Source organism: Cricetulus griseus, chromosome 2, assembly GCF_003668045.3.
Source record: "Cricetulus griseus strain 17A/GY chromosome 2, alternate assembly CriGri-PICRH-1.0, whole genome shotgun sequence".
NCBI lineage: Eukaryota > Metazoa > Chordata > Mammalia > Rodentia > Cricetidae > Cricetulus > Cricetulus griseus.
In genome coordinates, this window is record NC_048595.1 from 313,108,761 (window position 1) to 313,128,314 (window position 19,554).

The following is a 19,554-nucleotide window of genomic DNA, read 5'->3' on the forward strand; positions in this document are numbered from 1 at the left end:
TAAAATGACTAGTCAGGCTATATTTTTAGAGAATAGATTCCCCACAGATATAGCAAAATAATCGATAAAATAGGTTTACACAGAATATATAAAGAATTTCTTCTACAGTCTGTGCCTTTTAATTGGATTGTTTATTTCATTTACTTTTAATGTAATACTGGATATGAATGTGCTGATAGACATGTTGAGTTGTGTTTTCTGTTGGTCTCATATGTTTGTGCCCACCTTCAGAATAATTAAATCTTTTTAATGGGTAAAACATATTTCTAGCAACCTCAGTGGAGGTAGATTTTTAATTTCACACTTTTTACATTTATAAATTCAGGAATAGAGATTGAAATTGTCTAAGCATCTGGAAAGGTAAGATATGAGGTAGCCAATCAAGAATATTAATTGGTATCTGGGAAACAGAAGTATTACATGAAGAGTAAATTGTTTTCTAACTTTATTAATAAAAAATAAAAGTTGAGCTAACAAATTGTTTAGGTTAATTAGATGTAAATTGTAAAATTAAGACAATTAGTGAAGATGTGGGATTCTTTTCCTAATTATTTTTTTAAGAACTATGTAATTATCTAGTTTCTGTAGACTTGAGGAAACAGATTAAGTCAACCTCAAGGATACAGATCCTCATGTGACAGTAATTAAAAAAAAAAGTCACCTTTCAATTACATGTTTAGTCTCTATTAAATTCACCTTTTTATTTGTGTTTTAAAATGTTTACTTTCTTTTTTTCTCTATTGTAGCTTGAAATTTTGACAAACTTAGCAAATGAAGCCAACATATCAACTCTTCTTCGAGAATTTCAGGTTTGTATATAGTGCTAATTGTAGTTTCTAAAATATGTTCAATCTTAAGTTAAATATGCCTCATACTCAATCTAAAACTATGCAGCTGCATAAATAAAGTACATTTAAAAAAAGGTCGGCGATTCGAATTTTTCTGTTTTCGAGATAAACATTAATTACAAATGTACGAGGTAAGATAAATGGTCTTATGTTTCCTTTTCTGTTTCAATAGCAGTGGCAAGACAGGCTCATCACTGGGCTCAGAATCTTGTTTTCATGAAAGTCTCTGTCTGCGATGCCACCATCAGCTGTCCTTTCTATGCTCTGAAAGCACTTTCTGTGCCTGTGAAAATACATCATTTGTTACCTGGCTACCCCTGTTTAATTGACGTACCTCTAATTTAGATTGCCCTGTTAGCTTAAGCTATACTACTGGAGCGCTTAGAAACAGTTTGTGTGCGGCATGGAGACTCCAGTGTGTTGTCTTCTGGTAAAGGTTGCCAGCCACCAAGCCTGACAACCAGAGTTGGGTCTCCAGGACCCACTGGATTGCAGAGGGAGAGAATTGATTTTGATGAGTTTATTTCATTGGCTTTATGCACTTGATGATGAATGGAACGACTTTGAAACCTTCATTGAGGAGCATAGCAACAGTAAACTTGTGTCACATCCTGACACACATCCTGTACAGTGACCCTGGAGTTCTTCTTATTGGTTTTCAACACTGATAAATTTAACAAAATCTGTGGCCATGATTCTTCCATAAGCCCACTGAATTTCTTTTTTCCTGTATGTGGATACCATGTTTCTTTTTAAACTATATTACTTTTATACTTTGGTCAAGAGTAATAGAATTTTATTGTGTGCCCACAGTTGTTCTTACCTTGGTTACTGAACTTCTGTGCTATATCCTTTTTTTTTTCTAGAAAAAATATTGATAAAGTTAGAATACCATAGAGTCCTTCTCATATGGGCATGCCAGAAAATTGGGTTTCTCAAGCTTTTTCTGAGTGCTCTTGTTGGGGTTTTAATTTTATGTCACTCACATAATCTTACTTCATTCTGTTGGTCTTTGCCCCTGTCCCCTTTCCTTTGCTGTGTAATCTTGTCATCTTTCTGCACATGTCTAGCAACCCTAGGACAGCAGCTTTTGTGTCCTCTGGAGTAGTCAGTGAGCCTCTTGCAGGATGTGCTCATCTGCTTATTTACTGTGAGCACGTTATGTGAGATCCACTTCTCAATGAAACTGTTAAATCTGTCCTTTTTCTTTGTCTATGTATTTTCTTTATACTTATAATTTGCTCATAATAACTTTGTGAGTGAAATAGGAACTCTCCTCAACAACTCAAACGCATTCTTTTTAATTATAGCAACTAAGTTGTCTATTGGGGAGCAGTTTTAAGTCTAATGTGGTTTTTCTTTTCATGGAACTAGAAAGAATCACTTATTTCTCCAACGTTTAGTCATCTCCTTGAGACTTTGCACTAAATCCCTGTATTGTTTGCATATCTTTTGTTTTTTCCTTGATTTCTCATTTAGATAACTATTTTAATGCATATTCTTCTTAGATACCCATAGGGTTAATTCTGTATTACATACTTAGAATTTGAGGTTGGGCAACTTTTTTTCAAAACAAGAGCTTAGCTTTTAAATGTAGGAAAGTTGTAACCAAAGTCACAAAATATATAAGGTTTGTCAGAGATTTGTAAAGGCCTTTTACTTCCTTTTGTTAGTCAGAACTGTTTTTAAGTTGACTTAATATATATCTGTACTGTTCTGTTTGAAATTCTGATACTGATTGATTTTGTGAACTAGTATTGGTAGCCTTAGTAAAGCACAGTCGCCATAGCTATTGGACAGTTACTTAAACCATCCCAGTGGCAGATTGTCGATTACCAGCATATCGGTCCTCTTTTCCTTTCTTCTGAACTTTTAGTGTCTGAAATGGTGGCCCCTTCTCTCCATGAGCACCCGTACTGCTGGTTAAATGAACTGAAACCTCCACAGAGCATGTCTCAGCATCTTTTCAACACAGCTCTTAAACTAATTGCTGTCTTTGGGTGACGCTCCCCTCTCTCTGTTTTGGAGCCTCTAGTCACTGGCCGCAGTTGAATGACCCTGGCTTTAAATGTACCTTTGTTATAGAAGAAGCACGTTATATATAACAGGAGAAAACTGAAGTGAGCAATCACTTGGCTCCTGCAGGGCTTAAGAGAGGACTGTGTATTCTAAATTCTTTCATCCTGACAAAGCTATCAAAGTGAACTTGTATTCACTCCATAATCTCGATGTTGAAACTAATCAAACTGTTTTAGACCTACGTGAAAAGCCAAGACAAACAGTTTGCAGCCGCCACTATTCAGACCATAGGCAGATGTGCAACCAGCATCACCGAAGTCACCGACACTTGCCTCAATGGCCTGGTGTGTTTGCTATCCAACAGGGATGGTGAGTTCACGGTTTCATTTTATTTTCACATAATTTATGTTCAGTATGGCCTGCAGTTGCAGTCCTTTATTGTTATCTTTTGGGGTTTGTCTATGTATTGGTATACTTGCATTAAGTAGCAACTATATTCTTGATTTGCATGTAAATTCATCTCAAAAAATGAATTAGATAATCAACAGTCTCTTCTCTCCCTCTCCCCTCTCCCCTCTCCCCTCTCCCCCTCTCCCCTCCCTCTCCCCTCTCCTCTCTCCCCCTCTCCCTCTCTCCTCTCTCCCCCTCTCCTCTCTCCTCCTCCCCCTCTCTCTCTCTCTCCTCTCTCTCCTCTCCTCTCCTCTCCTCTCCTCTCCTCTCCTCTCCCCCTCTCCTCCTTCCCCTCTCCTCTCCTCTCCCTCTCTCTCCTCTCCTCTCCTCTCCTCTCCTCTCCTCTCCCCTCCCCCCCTCCCCTCCCCTCCCCTCCCCTCCTCTTCTCCTCTCTTCTCTTTTCTTTTCTTTGCCACCATACAGGAATTTGTCTTACCCATTCACTAACCACTGCCTTGTACCCTTTCAAGCAAATTCTGTTACTGTTTCTTACTGGCATGGAAGCCATGCATAATACTGGTTCACCTGCAGAGGGTGCTAGAAGCAGGCAAATGACTTTATAACCCAGATTAGTGGCTGGACCAAAACTTGTGAGCAGTGAACCTTAAGCCTTTCAGTCTTGTAGAATTCCATCCAGTGCGTCCCACTAAAGGCAGGTTAGATTAGAAGCCATCACATGGTACAGCTTCATGTGTGCCCAAATATTACTCAAGTGTTCTTAGAAATGGGATAGCAAAATTTATCATCTAACTGTTACACATCTCTGTGCTGAAGTGTCAGTTTTCTCTGTGGTTATGGTTTGCAGATACAATGAATCTGTTAGAGAAAAACAAGTTAACTACACACCTTTACAAGATTTCTATTAAAATTGTACAGTGAATTAAAATGAGTTTTTTCTTACGGAATGTGTAAGCTGTGCAAAATCTTTGAAATTATTTATTGATTTTTATATATAATTACCTCAATGCAGATATATGTGAGAAAGTACCCATTGAAATCATACATAACAAAAATTGATGTTACTTATATTTTACTTGAAGAATAACTTTTTACTTCTATGATTAATTTATCTGTAGACTCCCATATGTAGATAATCCTAGGAAATGGTATTGTGTTGTGGTAAGTACTAATGGGGAGCCCATGAAAAAATGAAACTAAGCAAACAGTAAAACAAAATTTATTCCTGAATAACTCTGGTTTGTGTGTGTGCACACGCTTACACACACAAAATCACAGTTTCACTTACAAACTTTTGATTGCTAGGTAGATATTAAAATTCAAATTCCACCAAATTCACAGGGAAAGAGATTTCTAAAAAGTTTACCTGTGCAGGTAAACAAGGAAGGATAGCATGATAAATGCTGTCCATGGTGTCTGCTTCACTATGAATAGTAACATTTGATCTCTGATTCTAAGTCATGGTTTCAAGTATGGCTTTAGAAAAAGTTTATTTCCTGTATCTTTGATGAAGACTTTCTGTGGATTACATAAGGTTTGCTAGTGGTAGTTGTTTTAAGATATCCTTTATTAAAAAGATATCAGAAATTAGTGAGAACACTGACAGTCTTTTTAAATACAAAGCATAACACAAGTGTCTGCCCATCTTTTTGATCCTTTTTTCTGATGAGAAATATTTATATTAATTTTAAAGTAATTATTTCTGAAGCATACTGGTTATTTTTTTTTTAAGTTTAGTTTTGATTTCAAAGGATCTTGTGAAGCAAACTTGAAGCTTTCCATAAAACAGCCCATTATTGGTGTGAAAGATTAATTTGAAAAACAGATTTCTTAAGCCTCTTTTGTATGAGAAATTCACATTTCAATTGACTTAGGATAATTTAATTGCCTGTGGTAGTTTATTTTAGGTAACATATTAACAGGATTTGTTTGTCTGAGTAACCTTGTTGTCACCTACTATAAACTAAAAGAATTAGATGGAAGGTTATTTTTCAATTTTGTTTAGTTTTTTTTTATAATTCAGTAAACATTTAGTGAGAATTTGAATCTGTAGAGATATTTAATAAATGTTGAGTAGATTAATAAGATATTCATTTAGCTTGTAAAAGTCTCTGCCTTTATGGCACTCACAGTCTGATGGAAAGAGACAGTAACATAAAGTAAATACATTATAGTTTCCCATCTACTTCTCTTTATTGCTGGCTGTTTGTATGTATGTAGAACTAGACTGCCTGATTGGGTGTTAATGCTCTCTTGAGTAATTAGCCAGCCTACCTGTGCTCCAGATTCTGTATTTGTAACATAAGGGTAATAGTAGACTGTACTCAGATACAGTATGATTACGTTTTTTTGAGGACAGGAGGGACACTAGAAAAGTCCCAGAACAGAAATTTGTATTTGCTGGTAGTTATTGACTATTCTAAGAGTTCAAAAGGTACTTTAGGTACTTTGAACAAGCTCATAGAATTTTACTCTGCTTCCTTATTCATCTTTAAAATGATAACATTACAGAAAAAATGAAATTAATATTTTTGCAAATTTAAGTCTTAATACTTTGCATTGCTCATGGAGTAACACACTGGTGCTGAAGTCTTTGAACATAGACTGTGGGTTACTTGAGGTGAGTAAGAAGACAGACACCTGTGGTGTACAGGATAATGAATCCCAGAGTTGCCAGGTACTAGTAAATCAGATTCTTACTTTATATGGAAAAGGGGACTTTGCAACCATGACTGAGCTAAGGTTCTAGACACAGATTCTTTGAATGGTAGTGTAATCTGAGCTCCTACAAGGAAGTCAGATGATTATGGAAGCAGAAATCAAAGATGTGAATGTACCAAAAAGGGCAGGGCAGCATCTTGAAATGGGAGATACAGGAAGTGGGTTTTCCTCAGACCCTGCAGAAGCCCTGTTATCACCCTGCATTTTGGACTCATAAGTCTCATGCTTGCCGTCTGATCAGGAACTATATAGGATAAAATTGTGTTGCTTTAAGCTGTGTTTGCAGTAACCTTCAGCAGCAGGTTGGAAGGTAATTTAGCTCTAGAAAATAAACTTAACTGAGTATACATTTCAGTAAGTCAATTCTGTCTCAGCGTGGGTACACATTTATGTTATGCAATATACATTCCTATTTTTACAAGTTTTGCAATACATATTTTTAAAATACTGGATTCTTTAATACCATATTTAGTATATTTTCTTTGCCATATTATTTACCCAAGTGCATTTTTCCTTGTAGACTCTGAAGTGATCTGACAAATTATATAATCCATACATAATTACCTCAAATTATTTTTTGTTTCCTCTTAGCACAGCAGTGGTCTTATGTACAAGTAGCATTTGCTTGTGGTTATAAAATATTCTAAGAGGTCAAAGGGTACTTTAGGTGCTAGCTTGAATTATGGACAAAATCATATAATTCTAATCTGTTTCTTTATTCATCTTTAAAATGACACATTACAGGACAAAAATGAAATATAATTTTTGTAAAGCCTTAATATTAAATATTAGGTTCTAATATTTATTAATTCAGAAAAAGATATAATTTGAAATATTAACTCATGAAAAGTATAAAAGTATAAGAAATTCATTTATATTCTTAAGGGGTAATATATTTCAATGAAAAAAATCTAACAATACAAATTATGATATTTTGTATTGTATTAAACTGTTGAAGTATATGCCAGGGGATTGGCTAATGTCTATGAAGCTCTTAATTTTTTTAAAGTCAAAATTCTGCACAAAGACAGCATATACTTATTTATTTTGGCATTTGTGGCATTAATAATAATTAGTAAGTACTTGTCTACAAGCAGGAGTACCTGAGTTCAGATACCAGCATCCATGAAAGCAAGGCAAGGTGGCATGTGTCTATACTTTATGGGGAGGGGAAGACAAAAGGATCCCTGAGGCTTACTGGCTAGATAGTGTTGTTGAATCAGTGAGTTACAGGTTCAGTAAGAGCCCCTATCAAAAAGTGTGAAAAATGACCAAGAAAGGCATCTAGTCTTGGCTTCTGGCCTCTGCCAATGTGCACAAATGCATGCTTGTGTGTACAACATAGCTACAAGTACACACAGTTCTATAACATACACACAAAATAGTCATGGAAGTTTTACTCCATAAGGTCAGATGCTTAGGTACTACGATACTGTGTGTCTGTGCTTGTGCCACCACAAAGGTGACTAGGTTACTGGTTAGCCACTTTGTGAAAACTTATATCCAAACTCCAGCTTGTAATCTGCTTCTAAATCACTTACAGTAGCAATTGTGTTAGTAAAGTCCTTGCAAGAAGCAGGTGGCATGCTTGAAAGGGGTAGTTAAAGGGGATTTGCTGAAGGAACTAACTATTTATAAGGTATGGGCAGGATTAAGGCAAAGGATAAGATACAGTGTGACAGCTGTTGGCTAAAGAGTATGAGAAGCTAGCTACAAAGCAGTCTGGGTTATGCATCTCCATACAGAGCCGCCTCTGGGAGTCTAAGTTGGGTAGATAGATAGCATGGATTTACATGTGCTTACTGATAAGGGACATTATTTCTAGGGTCTCTCAAAAGACAGCACTGGGAAATTCATGCTATACACATCACAGATTCATACGTGACACACAAATTCAGGCCTACACATACACTTACTTAATATCTATCTGTCTGCACTTAAATCCCACAAAGATTGCACCATCTAATTCCAACCCAGCACATGTGGAGGCAATCAGCTCTTGGTCACACTCATTTTGACATTGAAGTGAATGCTATTTCTATGGTGATTCCATTCCTGCCTCTCCTAATCCTTACTGTTTCTGGATGCATCACTGACAGGGTTTGGTGTGGTTCTCTCCCCTCCCTACCCTGTTTAGTGTAGAATAGGGCAAAATGCTTAAGTGTTAGGTGTTTGATTATGCAGAAGCTCTAGCTAAAAGCCGAAACAGTTCTGTCCATGGTGGAGCATAATGTAACTTTTATTGCAGAGATTGAACTGAATTCTGCATAAGACAATTTGCCCAAATACTGAAGAGTATGCTTGAGATTATACTTTTCATGTATTTAAAGCATTGAGAACCTTTTGCTGATTGGAATTTGCACTTTACCAGGCAGATTATAATTGAATTGATTATACATATTTAACATGACAATCTTTGTGTCTTTTAGAGATAGTTGTTGCTGAAAGTGTGGTTGTTATAAAGAAACTCTTGCAAATGCAGCCTGCACAGCATGGTGAAATTATTAAACATATGGCAAAACTCTTGGACAGTATCACTGTGAGTATCCCGAGTCCTGCTGAACTTACTCAGTCCTCTTTTCTTAAATGATTATCTCAGAGTGTAATGAGTAAGAAAGCTGTGATGTCTGGATTTAAATTGTCTAAGATTTGGTTGGAGCTGGGGGGTGGTGGTGGTGCATGCCTTTAGTTCCGGTACTAGGGAGGCAGAGGCAGAGGCAGTCAGATCTCTATAAATTCGAGACTGGTCTAGGCTACACAGAGAAATCCTGTCTGAAAAAACAAAAAGAAACAAAAACAAAACAACAACAACAAAAAGATTTGGCTGTTTTTAAGAGAGGATTACAGACCTGAAGGAGGGCAGAGGAGAGTGAGCCCAACAGTGCTGGGCTGGAATTAGAAAGTGTAATCTTTGTGGGATTTAAGTACCAATAGATAGATAGTAAGTATATGTGTATGCCTGGATTTGTGTGTCATGTGTGAATCTGATGTATATAACATGTATTTATCAGCGCTGCAGGGATCTTCGGTTATTATTGATAAGCTTTTTCATGCCATAAAGCTTAAATTCTAAAGTGCATTATTCAGTAGGATTTGGTAGATTCATGAAGTTGTGCAAATATTTTCATTACCTTTTAAGTAATAATCCCACACTCAAATCCCCCAGCCTCCCCTCACTCTCTTCCCTCACCACCACTAATTTGCTTGTTGTTTCTATGGGTTTGTTTCTTCTTGGTTATTTTATATAAGCAGATTCATATAACATGTGACCTTGTTTTGGGCTTCTTTTACTTAGTATGCTTTCAAGTTTATGCTTTTTAAAATAAAAAAATTTTGCATGGGTTTTTTTGGGGGGAGGGATATATGTGCCCAGCATCTGTGTGGAGGTTAGAAGACAATTTGTGGGAGTCAGTTTTCTTCTTCCACCACATGGGTTCTGGGGTTGAGCCCCAATGCTCAGGCTTGGAGGCCAGTGCTTCTGTCAGCTGAACTATATAGATAGTCCAGTATTGATCTTTAAATCCATTCTTTCTTCAAGGACCATCGTGTTGATACAAAGGGAAAAATGTGGAACTGTTTTTATAGAATGATAGAGCCATATTTAAAGAATGCGAAAGAAAAACAATAACTAACACAAGAGCCCAGCTTGAGAACAAGGAACTTCCACTGATCAAAGTTAAAAATAGTGAAAGGAAATTATTTAGTGGAAAATGAATGCATAATGAATAAACCACTGAGCAAATAAACAGTTGAGCAAACAATTAATGAATCTAGAAAGAATGATAGGGCTAGAATTTCTCTGTCTGCCAACCATTGAGATACTGATTCATGGGAGAGTTCTTGAGATGTACTACATACTAGTGGATGAAAACTTAAGGATAGCATTTGCACAGCCTCAAAGTGTGTCCCCAAAAATTACATTTTAATTTCAAAGGTTGGAATCATGATTTACTGTGGTGACCTGGTCAACACTGTCTTAACCATGTGAGCATGGGAGAACATGTCATGATGTAGGTGCCTTTTGAGATGATGCAGGAACAATGATGTCTGGAAGCATAATTAGGAAGTGTAAGACATGCTCACGCTCAGGCTGTTTGGTAACATGGCTGGCCTCTGCTCTCCAGATTTCAGTTGCCAAGAAAATCTCAGGCACTGCTTGGTGTGGTGACATTCACCTATAATCCCAACACTAAGGAGGCAGAGGCAGGTATACTGTGATGTTTTTACTGTTTTGGCTTTTTGAGAGACCTGCCACCCAGCTCCCAAATCAATCACACACAGAGGCTTATTCTTAGTTATGAATACCTGGTCTTAGCTTGGCTTTTTTTCTTGCCAGATTTTCTTATATTATTCCGACTACCTTTTGCTTCTGGGCTTTTTCCTTTTCTTCTTTATATCTTACTTTCACTCTACTGTGTGGCTGGCCCATGATGTTCTTCTCCCCTTGTTCTCTCATTCCTCCTCTTCCTCATTTCTCCTTTTATTTATATTCTCTGCTTGCCAGCCCAACCTATCCTTGCTCCTGCCTTGCTATTGGCCATTAAGCTCTTTATTAGATAGATCATCAGGTGTTTTAGACAGGCAAAGAATTACAGTTTCACAGAGTTAAACAAATGCAGCATAAACAAAAGTCACACACCTTAAAATAAAATATTCTACCACAGGCAGGTGTATCTTTGGGCGTTCAAGGCCAGCCTTGTCTACACAGTGAGTTTCAGGCCAGCCTGGGTTAAATTAATTTGGGTGTTCACCATAGAGGATAACAACATTGATTAGAAGTGAGATAGGTCCTAGTAAGAACCATGGCTGTGCCAGGCGTTGGTGGTGCATACCTGTAGTTCCAGCACTTGGGAGGCAGAGGCAGAGGCAGGCAGATCTCTGAGTTCGAGGCTGCCTGGTCTACAAAGTGAGTTCCAGGACAGCCAGAGCTGTCTTGCCCCCCCCCCAAAAAAAAATTCATGGGTGTAACAACTGATGAATGTGCACAGAGAATGGCAGATAGGTGTTGTTTGGAGATTAATTAAATGATAATTAAGTGTAAACAGTAGTCTGTGAGTGTCATCCAAAAGCCGTAAATCCGAGGTCCTGAATGGAAAGGGGCATAGTTGAAATTCTGATTGAGAACTAAGTCTTGAATAATCTTAGAAACACATATTGATGCAGATGAGGAGGTCAGATTAATGGGTTTGATGGTTTCAAGGGAAGAATGTTACTGGAGATGCAGTGATCATTTAGTGTTAAAAAGCACCAAGGTGAAAGTGGAATATCTTTGGTGAAAGTAGTGGGGAGAATTTGTATCTTTATCGCTAATAGCAGAGAAGTGTGCAGTTAGTAGAGGAAAATATGAATGTGGGATATTTTGTCCCCAAACTGCTTGGGCAGCATTCAGCTTGTTCAAGACCTATCAGAAGGGAAGAGGCAACTGTGAGAGCCTCAGGATGTTCCTTCTTATCTGTAAAGTATCTGAGGCAAATCCAGGCAAGCCTTAGACTTCCGTGGTAGAAAACTTTTGGGGCTCTGCGACATCCTTGTACCATTGTTGAGTGATTGTGTTAGCATTCTATGGGACAGAAGTGTCGACTTATTAGCCAAGTGGAGGCTTCCTTCAAGTCTAGACTATGCAGCTGACTCTTGATGTTTATTTTTGTCAGAAGTTAACCATTTACAATCAAAGGACCCTAATCAAGTAAAAGGGTAAAAAATAAGGCAGGGAAAGAGATATTTAGCAATTGTGAACAGAAAGTGACATATGATGTTAATTAGAAGTGTTTACATGGAAAGGAACATTATAAAGTGAAGAAGAGCTAATTCACAAAGGAATTAACAAAGCTAACCCTGTTTGTGCACAACATGGCAATAATGCAAACATATGAGAAGGAAGGAACTTCTACCCAGTGTGTGTGGGGTGTGTGTGTGTGTGTGTGTGTGTTATTGTAGTGCTGGGGCTTAAACCAGAGACCTCACAAATGCTGAGCAAGCATTCTACCCCTGAGCTATACCCCAGTATTAGGTCAAAGAAAGAATTTATTTAATCAGTATAGTCTTTTTGTAAAATAAGCGAAGGAGATGGAGAGATGGATTAGCAGTTAAGAGCACTTGAATCTTTTCCGGAGGACCAGAGTTCAGATTCCAGTACCCATGATGGGTGGTTCACAACCTCCTATAACCTCAGCTCCAGGGGTCTGACAGACACCATCTTCTGACTTCCATGTATACCTGTGTATGTGGCATACACACCACACACATAACTTAATAAACAAGCAAACAAACAAATAAATAAATACAACAAATCCTAAAGAGATAAAAATTCCAGAGCATGGATTTGTCCCTAGGAAATTCAGAAAGGGGAGGTGGGGCTGTTTGGTGGCTCAGCAGGGTTATGGTGCTTGCTGCCATGATGACCTGAATTGAATCCCCAAGAACCACAGGGTGTAAGGAGAGAACTGACACCTATAAATTGTCCTCTGACCTCCCCATGTATTCACTATGGCAGCCTCCTCACTCCCCACCTGCCAAGTAAATAAATACAAAAGAAAAAGATTGTCAAGGAACAAAATGGAACAGCATAAAAACCTAAGATGAGGAATCGAGGTTGAAAGAAATTCTCATTTGAAAAAAAAAAAATCAGTTCAATAAATAACTTGTGAGACCTGGGTTTATAAAACATTAGTAGAATAGAACCCCCTTCCTGATAAAGCAGGGAGGAAGCCAACTCTGAAGCATAAATTATTATTCAAGTAATTAGAAGAAGGCTTCATGCAGGTCTGCTGTGCAAACTTGATTTTTAACAAGTGGCACTGATGATGGGGGTCCCTGTTGAAGAGCCATAAGAGAGGAAATGGACCTGCTTGAAGAAGACAGTTGTTTTGCAGAAGGCTAAAAATGGTCAGGGAGAGACATCAGAATGTGACTAGGGATGTAGCAGATAGAAGCCTGAGTTGGAAAGGGGTAGACTCGGTCCTCAGGATCTCTGTTCCCAGTCACGTGAGAGATTCTCATAAGAACGGCCTGCAGGAGGATGTGGAAGCAGGAATAATGCAGCTGTTAGTTGGACCCCACTCCTGGGAGCTGCTGTGACTGAATAAGGGAGCCTGAGAAGCAGAGCCTAGAATGGGACCTCCCTGGATTCTGTATTTTGATATCTGGGGTGATGTCCAAACTCAGCAATTTCAGGAGACACCAGACTGCCCTGTGAAAGGGCCAGAGTACAGTGCTGAACATGTTCACTGAGGGCCTAAAATACCTGCTCGGGCAGCATCCTAGGCAAGTAGTACCTCCCTGGGAGGAGGGATAATAGAACTCAACGCCAGACCATCCAGTGAGGCTTAGTGTGGGGCCAGGCAGAGGGAGCCTACACCCTCCCTGAAAAGTCTGGCTCTTGTAGAAACAGCAAGAGAAAGGAAGACATTGTGTGATGTGGTAGCAGAATGCGTATTCCTTCATTTGAGCATATGAGGCCCATGGAAGTGAAATTATGGTCCACCATGAGATGGACCTGTGAAGTTATGGTCCACCATGAGATGGATCTGTGTTGGGTTAGTCTTTTTCCATGTCCCTGCCTCCCATAAAGGAGCTCTAAGGAGAATTAGAGAGTTAGGTTCACACTTCCAGTCCTGGCACTACCCCTGATGATTGATCTGTGACACGTGGGCAGCCTTTCACCCCTGTGTCCTTATATTTCCAGTGGAGTTAATGGCAGAGTCTGCTGTGTACTGCTGTTGTGGACATCTAGCTGAGAAATTAGCTAGTTTTCAAAAGCCCTGTGACAAATTGTAGGAAGGGACCCTTTAAATGTTAGGCCTGCAGGTTTTAAAAAGGAGACAACATTGGTAGATTTTGTCATAATAAGCCTGATTCCATTCGTTATTTAGGGGGTAGCATAGTTGAAAATATGAAGATTAATGTTTACATTATTTTGCTTTTTGAGCTCATCGGGATTAAAGAGATAATGGCTATAGTAGTCATCTTGTGTGTTCTGGTTGTAACTGCATTGTCCTTTGGTGTGTCCTTCATTTGTAATGAGTACTGCTTTTTGCAATAAAGTTGCTCCAGAGTAAAATGCACATCTGAGGATTGTTCTAGTGGGCTTTGCGCAATGTTTTCTAGGACATGTGTCATGAAAGAACACTTGGGATATTATTCTGGAAGAACAGCTGAGTAATTCTAAAGTAGCACATGGTACACATTGGCCCAGACACCACACTGGATGCTGCTCTTTCACAAGTTCCCTCTCAATGCACCCTCACACTTATTCAGACTTAAATTTTAATGCATATTAAGCCCAGATACAGACTTTTGGGATCTGGTTGTCTGTTAGTATGCATTGTTTAGATGTCTACTGACAAATTTAAACAAATAAAAATGATGATTTTGCAGGGTTTACTTTAGACTGTTGCCCAGTGCAATGGCTGTTGTTGAAACACAATAGCTTTTAAATTGAACTGTTTACAGAGCGATCTGTAAAATCTTCTTAGATGTCTCTTTATAGCTGTGGTGGTGGGGGAGGAATCGTCATTTGTTTTTTGCAGGCAAGTTAATGGGTTAAAATGGCAGTGGCAACAACATTCTCTTAGAAGGCTTGAAGAGTGCACTTAACCACTTGCTCAGGGCATTTAGAGTAAAGAATCGGCGAAGTCATTTACAGGTCAGTTGGTCTTTGAGAATATTGAAAAGCAGAGGTTCATAAAAAGAGTATTATACTATGTTTGACCGTGTGTATATTGTATTAATAGTTGAGTTTTAGTTAACTGTTCCTGTTTATTATGTGGCTGAAAAAAGTGGAGAACAAGGTAACTGGTTGTTTTATTTGTAGTTTTAGTTTCGAGAGAAAAGGAAAGATTGAATTGGAAAATCCTAACTCTAGCCAGATGGACAAAACAATGGCCTCGTTAGTTTCTTAAGGCTTTTTTGTTTGGTTTTGTTTTTTTTGAGACAGTCTCATGTAGCCGAAACTGGCTGGGGTACCTGCCTACTTCCTGCCTGCTGGGTGATGGGACTCTATCTTCTGACATTTTAATAAAATACCATTATTAAGAGATTGATGTATTATATTATATCCCCTCTCCAGCGTCCAGTAAGTGCCAATAATCTGTATCAACATCATCTTTTGGGAATTCCAAAACATATGTGAATAAAACATACAATATTAAAAAAAAGAGAGATTGATGTAATATTTATATTGTTTCTTACTATAAAGAAATTTCAATATTTTAAAAATGTTTGCTTAGGAATTTTATTAACTCACTTCTAGTAAATTCCAAATGTTATCCCTCTTATTCCACCACTATCTTAACTTTTCACATTGTTAGCATGGATTTATTATTTTTAATTCTTTCAAATGTTATTACTATGAATGCTTATAGTACTAAAATACTGTTTTTTTAATCTTAAGATACTCATGAGTCTGAAGTGTTTTAATACTTTCATTTTGTGATTGTCTTTTTAATTGCAAAGGAAAATTATAGGTATGTTGCCAAAAGAAAAACAATTAAAATTGGACAATAGATTGGGTTTTGTTGTGGAACTCTAATTTCTAGGGTTGTAATATAAAGTAAAATATTTCAGAAAAATCTAGCACAGCTGAACTCTGAGTTGCCTATATATTCTCATTTAGAAGTACCTCTCATTATGGAAAGCCACTTGAATTGCTCTATGCTGGAAACTTAATGCACCACTCAATTACTATTCTTTAGCCCAATTTAAAATAATAGATTGGGAGTAAGGTCTTAATGCAGTGTAACCTTTGGAACATTAGAAATAACCTCTTTCTTTCCAGAAATCAGTGTACAGTAAGGGTATTAGTTTTATCACACTGCATGAATAGATTTGACATAGCCCTTAGGCCCTTTTACATTGCATAAGCAGACTGATTCCTCTCTTACTAAGCCCATTTTAAGCATGAATTAGACTTCTTATTTCCAAACATTGTTGGTGATCTTTGATTCTGTTGACTTGGTTTAGATATGTTAATATTTTATATTATTATAAAACAAGTACTTTTAAATTGTCTAACATGGCTGGATATAATTTTATCACATTCTTGCTTTCTTCCTTTGAAGTCAAACTGTGAACATCTGTGAAGCTGTACAGGAAGCAGCAGAACTTTGAGGCCATGTAAAAGGGCTTCATGAAAGGCATGCTGTCTTTTCTTGTCAGGCTACCACTTATGGTAGCCATCAGATTTCTCACTTAGTATAAAAAGCATATTTTCTATGCTAGGTGAAAATGTTCACAGGAACTAATTTACATGCCCTCTCAAATTCCTTTTGGAATAAGGGAGGATACAAATAAGCAAATAGTAATAAAACTAATTTGCATACTCTAAAATGTTGGTCTTAATGGTTCTGATGGAAGGTTTCCAATTTGTAGCAAGGCAGTGGTTTTTAGGAAAACAAATTATATTGAAGTGTACTTTATTTTAAAAATTATAATACTAAAGTACAGTACAGCCCACTTCTCCCACAGCAACATGAAATAGTGACAGGAACAAGCAAGCACTGCACTCACCCAGATTTGGTCTGCAATTTGCTGGGCTCCAAAAGGACTCAGATTCTAGACAAGTAGTTCTTACTTTACTGATTCTTTCTGGGGCATTTCTTTGAAAACCATCTTTAAATTTTTATTTACATAATGTACAGGGCAATTTGCTTGCATGTGTGCCTGTGTACCTCATGTGTGCTTTGTGCCTGTGGGGATCAGAAGTGGGCATCGAATCCCCTGGGACTGGAGTTATAACTGTCATGTGGGTGCCAGGACTCAAACTCAGGTCTTGTGTAAGAGCAGCCAGTGCTGTTAACCAGTGAGCCAGCTCCAGCCCTGACTGAGATCAGCTTTCACGAGATTACCTTTGTGTCTGTACTTGACAACTCAAGCAAACCTTAAAAGTGCCAGAGCAACTCTTAGCTACATACATACAGTGAGTGAATAGATGGAAATCTTTGCAGTTCTAAGCCTTGTCTGTGCTCATGTTGAAAAGTGTGATTATCCCATTTCTAATTATGTGATCTGCTCCTCGTGTTAGGTTCCTGTGGCCAGAGCAAGCATTCTTTGGCTAATTGGAGAAAACTGTGAACGAGTTCCTAAAATTGCTCCTGATGTTCTGAGGAAAATGGCTAAAACTTTCACCAGTGAAGATGATCTGGTGAAGTTGCAGATTTTAAATCTTGGAGCAAAATTGTATTTAACCAATTCCAAGCAGGTAAGAGACTACCCTTATTCATCCTGACAGGTGCTGTTCTTACTCTAACAAAGCCCTTGAAGCCTTTCCACCAATTGCCCCAGGTACTCAGTGTATTGGACCCTGTTTGTATTAGGTTCTAAGGAGGGAGTGCCAACAAGTCATTCTGATCCAGTAGTGGAAAAGGCAGGCTCAGAAGAAGAGCTGTGGTAGAGGCGTTGAGATACAGTTGTGATGAAGGAGTGCAGAAGGTCTGGTGTGGAGGGAGAGGTGAAGAATGTTTATGAACGACAGATGCTTGAGAAGGGCCTGGAGAGGGTCAGTGTACAGTGTGCAGAACACGGGACGGAGAGGATAAGGCAGAGTCGTGAAACTCCTTGGGGAATTGAGGAAAATTGTAGAGATGTGTTCATTGAAGTGTGTGCTATTATCTGAATAAGTTGACCCCATCACTAAAGTGATAGTTTAAGGAAGTGGTGCCTTTGATAGTTTTAGATCAAGAGGGTGGAGTCCTTCTAAATGGCATCGGGTGGCTCAGATCTAAGTCATTTATTATTATTTTGTCATTATTATTATTATTATTATTATTATTATTATTATTATTATACCTGAATGGGGTACTCTCTATTTGGAAGTTGTAGAGTGTATTCAGAGTCTTTTCACTCCGTGAATTTGAAGGCGACTTTGTTTGCCTTCAATGGTTTTCTTTGAGCTAAATCTTTTTCAAAACAATTTTGGAACACAGTTTCTGAAGTATGCGATTGTAGATTTTAGAATGACTCTTCCAGATAACGGCTGTACACACTACTACTTATAGGTGAAAACACAGTGATTTTAAAAAGTATTTTAGTATTTCACATAGTTCATTGTTTTTAAATGATATAAAAATAGATGACATGCCCTGTGGAATTGTGTCCTGTTTCCAGTATTTCCCACTTTTTATTTTAAAAGGAGGTCGGTAAAATTACTGAGTGAAAATTAGCACCAACAAATGGTTTTATGTACCACCAGTTCGATAGTATCTTCTAGTTGTGTGGTTCATAACCCAGTGGATATTAGGTAGAGACTGAGGTGATTACTTTGACTGAAATGTAAAAGTGCTTTTGCATGTATTTATTTTCCCCATTTTTAAAACTGGCTAGGTACGAGCAGACCACTGCTTAGAGCTGCCTCTGCACAAGCCCTAGTACTTATCTGTAGAGCTGAGTCCCTGGGATATTGGACTCACTGAACCTTTCCAGAACTTTCACTGAATTACCAACTTCTAGAGAATGTGTCTGTCAGTTTTTATAAGGAATATATAGTACATTGTATTAATCTGTATGCATAGAGAATAGTTGAATAATAAATTTTGCTTCTTCAAAATGTTGATACTTGCTGATAGGGAACTGCCCCAGTCAGATTCTTGCTGTACAGCATGAGGACTTGAGTTTTATATCCAGAACTCACTAAAAGATAAAAGTGTGGCAGTCCATGCTTGCAGTTCCAGCACCAGGAGGTAGAGCCTATAGATGCTGGGCTAGCTGTTCATCCAGCCTAGCCTCATTGGTAAGCTCCAGGTCAGTTAGAGGGGCTACCTCAAAAAGGCAAAGGGTGTGTGGAGGTGATATTGCTCGGTGGGTCCCAGTCTTCACCAAATTTGACAGCCTGTATTTGAGCCCCGAGAACCATGTGGTGCAAAGAGAGAACCAGCTCATACAAGTTGCTTTCTAACTTCTACCTCACTAACATGGCAGACTTGAACTTTCACTCACTCTTCTCCCCTCTCCTTCCCTTTCCTCCCCTCTCCTCTCCTCCCCTTTTCCTTCCCTTTTCTCTAAATAAATAAATGATAAAAATTTATGATAACAAACAAAAATAAGGTAGATGGCTCCTGAGAATAGTACCCATGACTGACCTCTACACTCCACAAGCATATTCTTGCTTACCCCCACACACGTGTGCACACACACACACACAGAGAGAGAGAGGGGGGGGAGATTGAGAAGAAGAGGAAGAAGAGGAAGAGGAAGAAGAAGAAGAAGAAGAAGAAGAAGAAGAAGAAGAAGAAGAAGAAGAAGAAGAAGAAGAAGAAGTAAAAGAAGGTCTTTTCCTGACCAAAAGAGAATCAAAATGAAAGTTTAACATCCTAATTAGCAAAGTAAACTCCGATCTCTGATTGGCATGGTCTTCCTGGAGATAACAAATATAAACAGAAAATTAGGACACAGCAAAATGCACAGCCGCCTGACCACTCAGTGAAGTGAGACATGAAGGAAGATGCTGCAGCCTGGTGGACCTGTGGGAGGGAGCAGGGCTCAGAGAGATGTCCTCAGGTTTTTGGTGTGCTGTCAATAGGCTGCATCAGGCACTACACATGGTAACTACAGTAACTGGTAATTG

The 19,554-nt window shown here is 38.3% G+C and overlaps 1 protein-coding gene across 3 annotated transcripts in view; it reads left to right on the forward strand.

Annotated features, from left to right (window-relative positions):
- Ap3b1 (adaptor related protein complex 3 subunit beta 1) overlaps positions 1-19,554 on the forward strand; it is a 211,795-nt gene that overhangs the window by 95,227 nt on the left and 97,014 nt on the right. For all 3 annotated transcript variants that reach the window (XR_004768511.1, XM_027401712.2, XM_027401711.2), the window contains exons 12-15: positions 747-809; positions 3,104-3,236; positions 8,426-8,535; positions 17,017-17,193. Coding sequence is in view for 2 of the 3 variants with exons in the window: in XM_027401712.2 (XP_027257513.1) it covers positions 747-809; positions 3,104-3,236; positions 8,426-8,535; positions 17,017-17,193 (483 nt within the window). In the remaining variant the exon portion in view is untranslated. The remainder of the gene's footprint in view (positions 1-746; positions 810-3,103; positions 3,237-8,425; positions 8,536-17,016; positions 17,194-19,554) is intronic.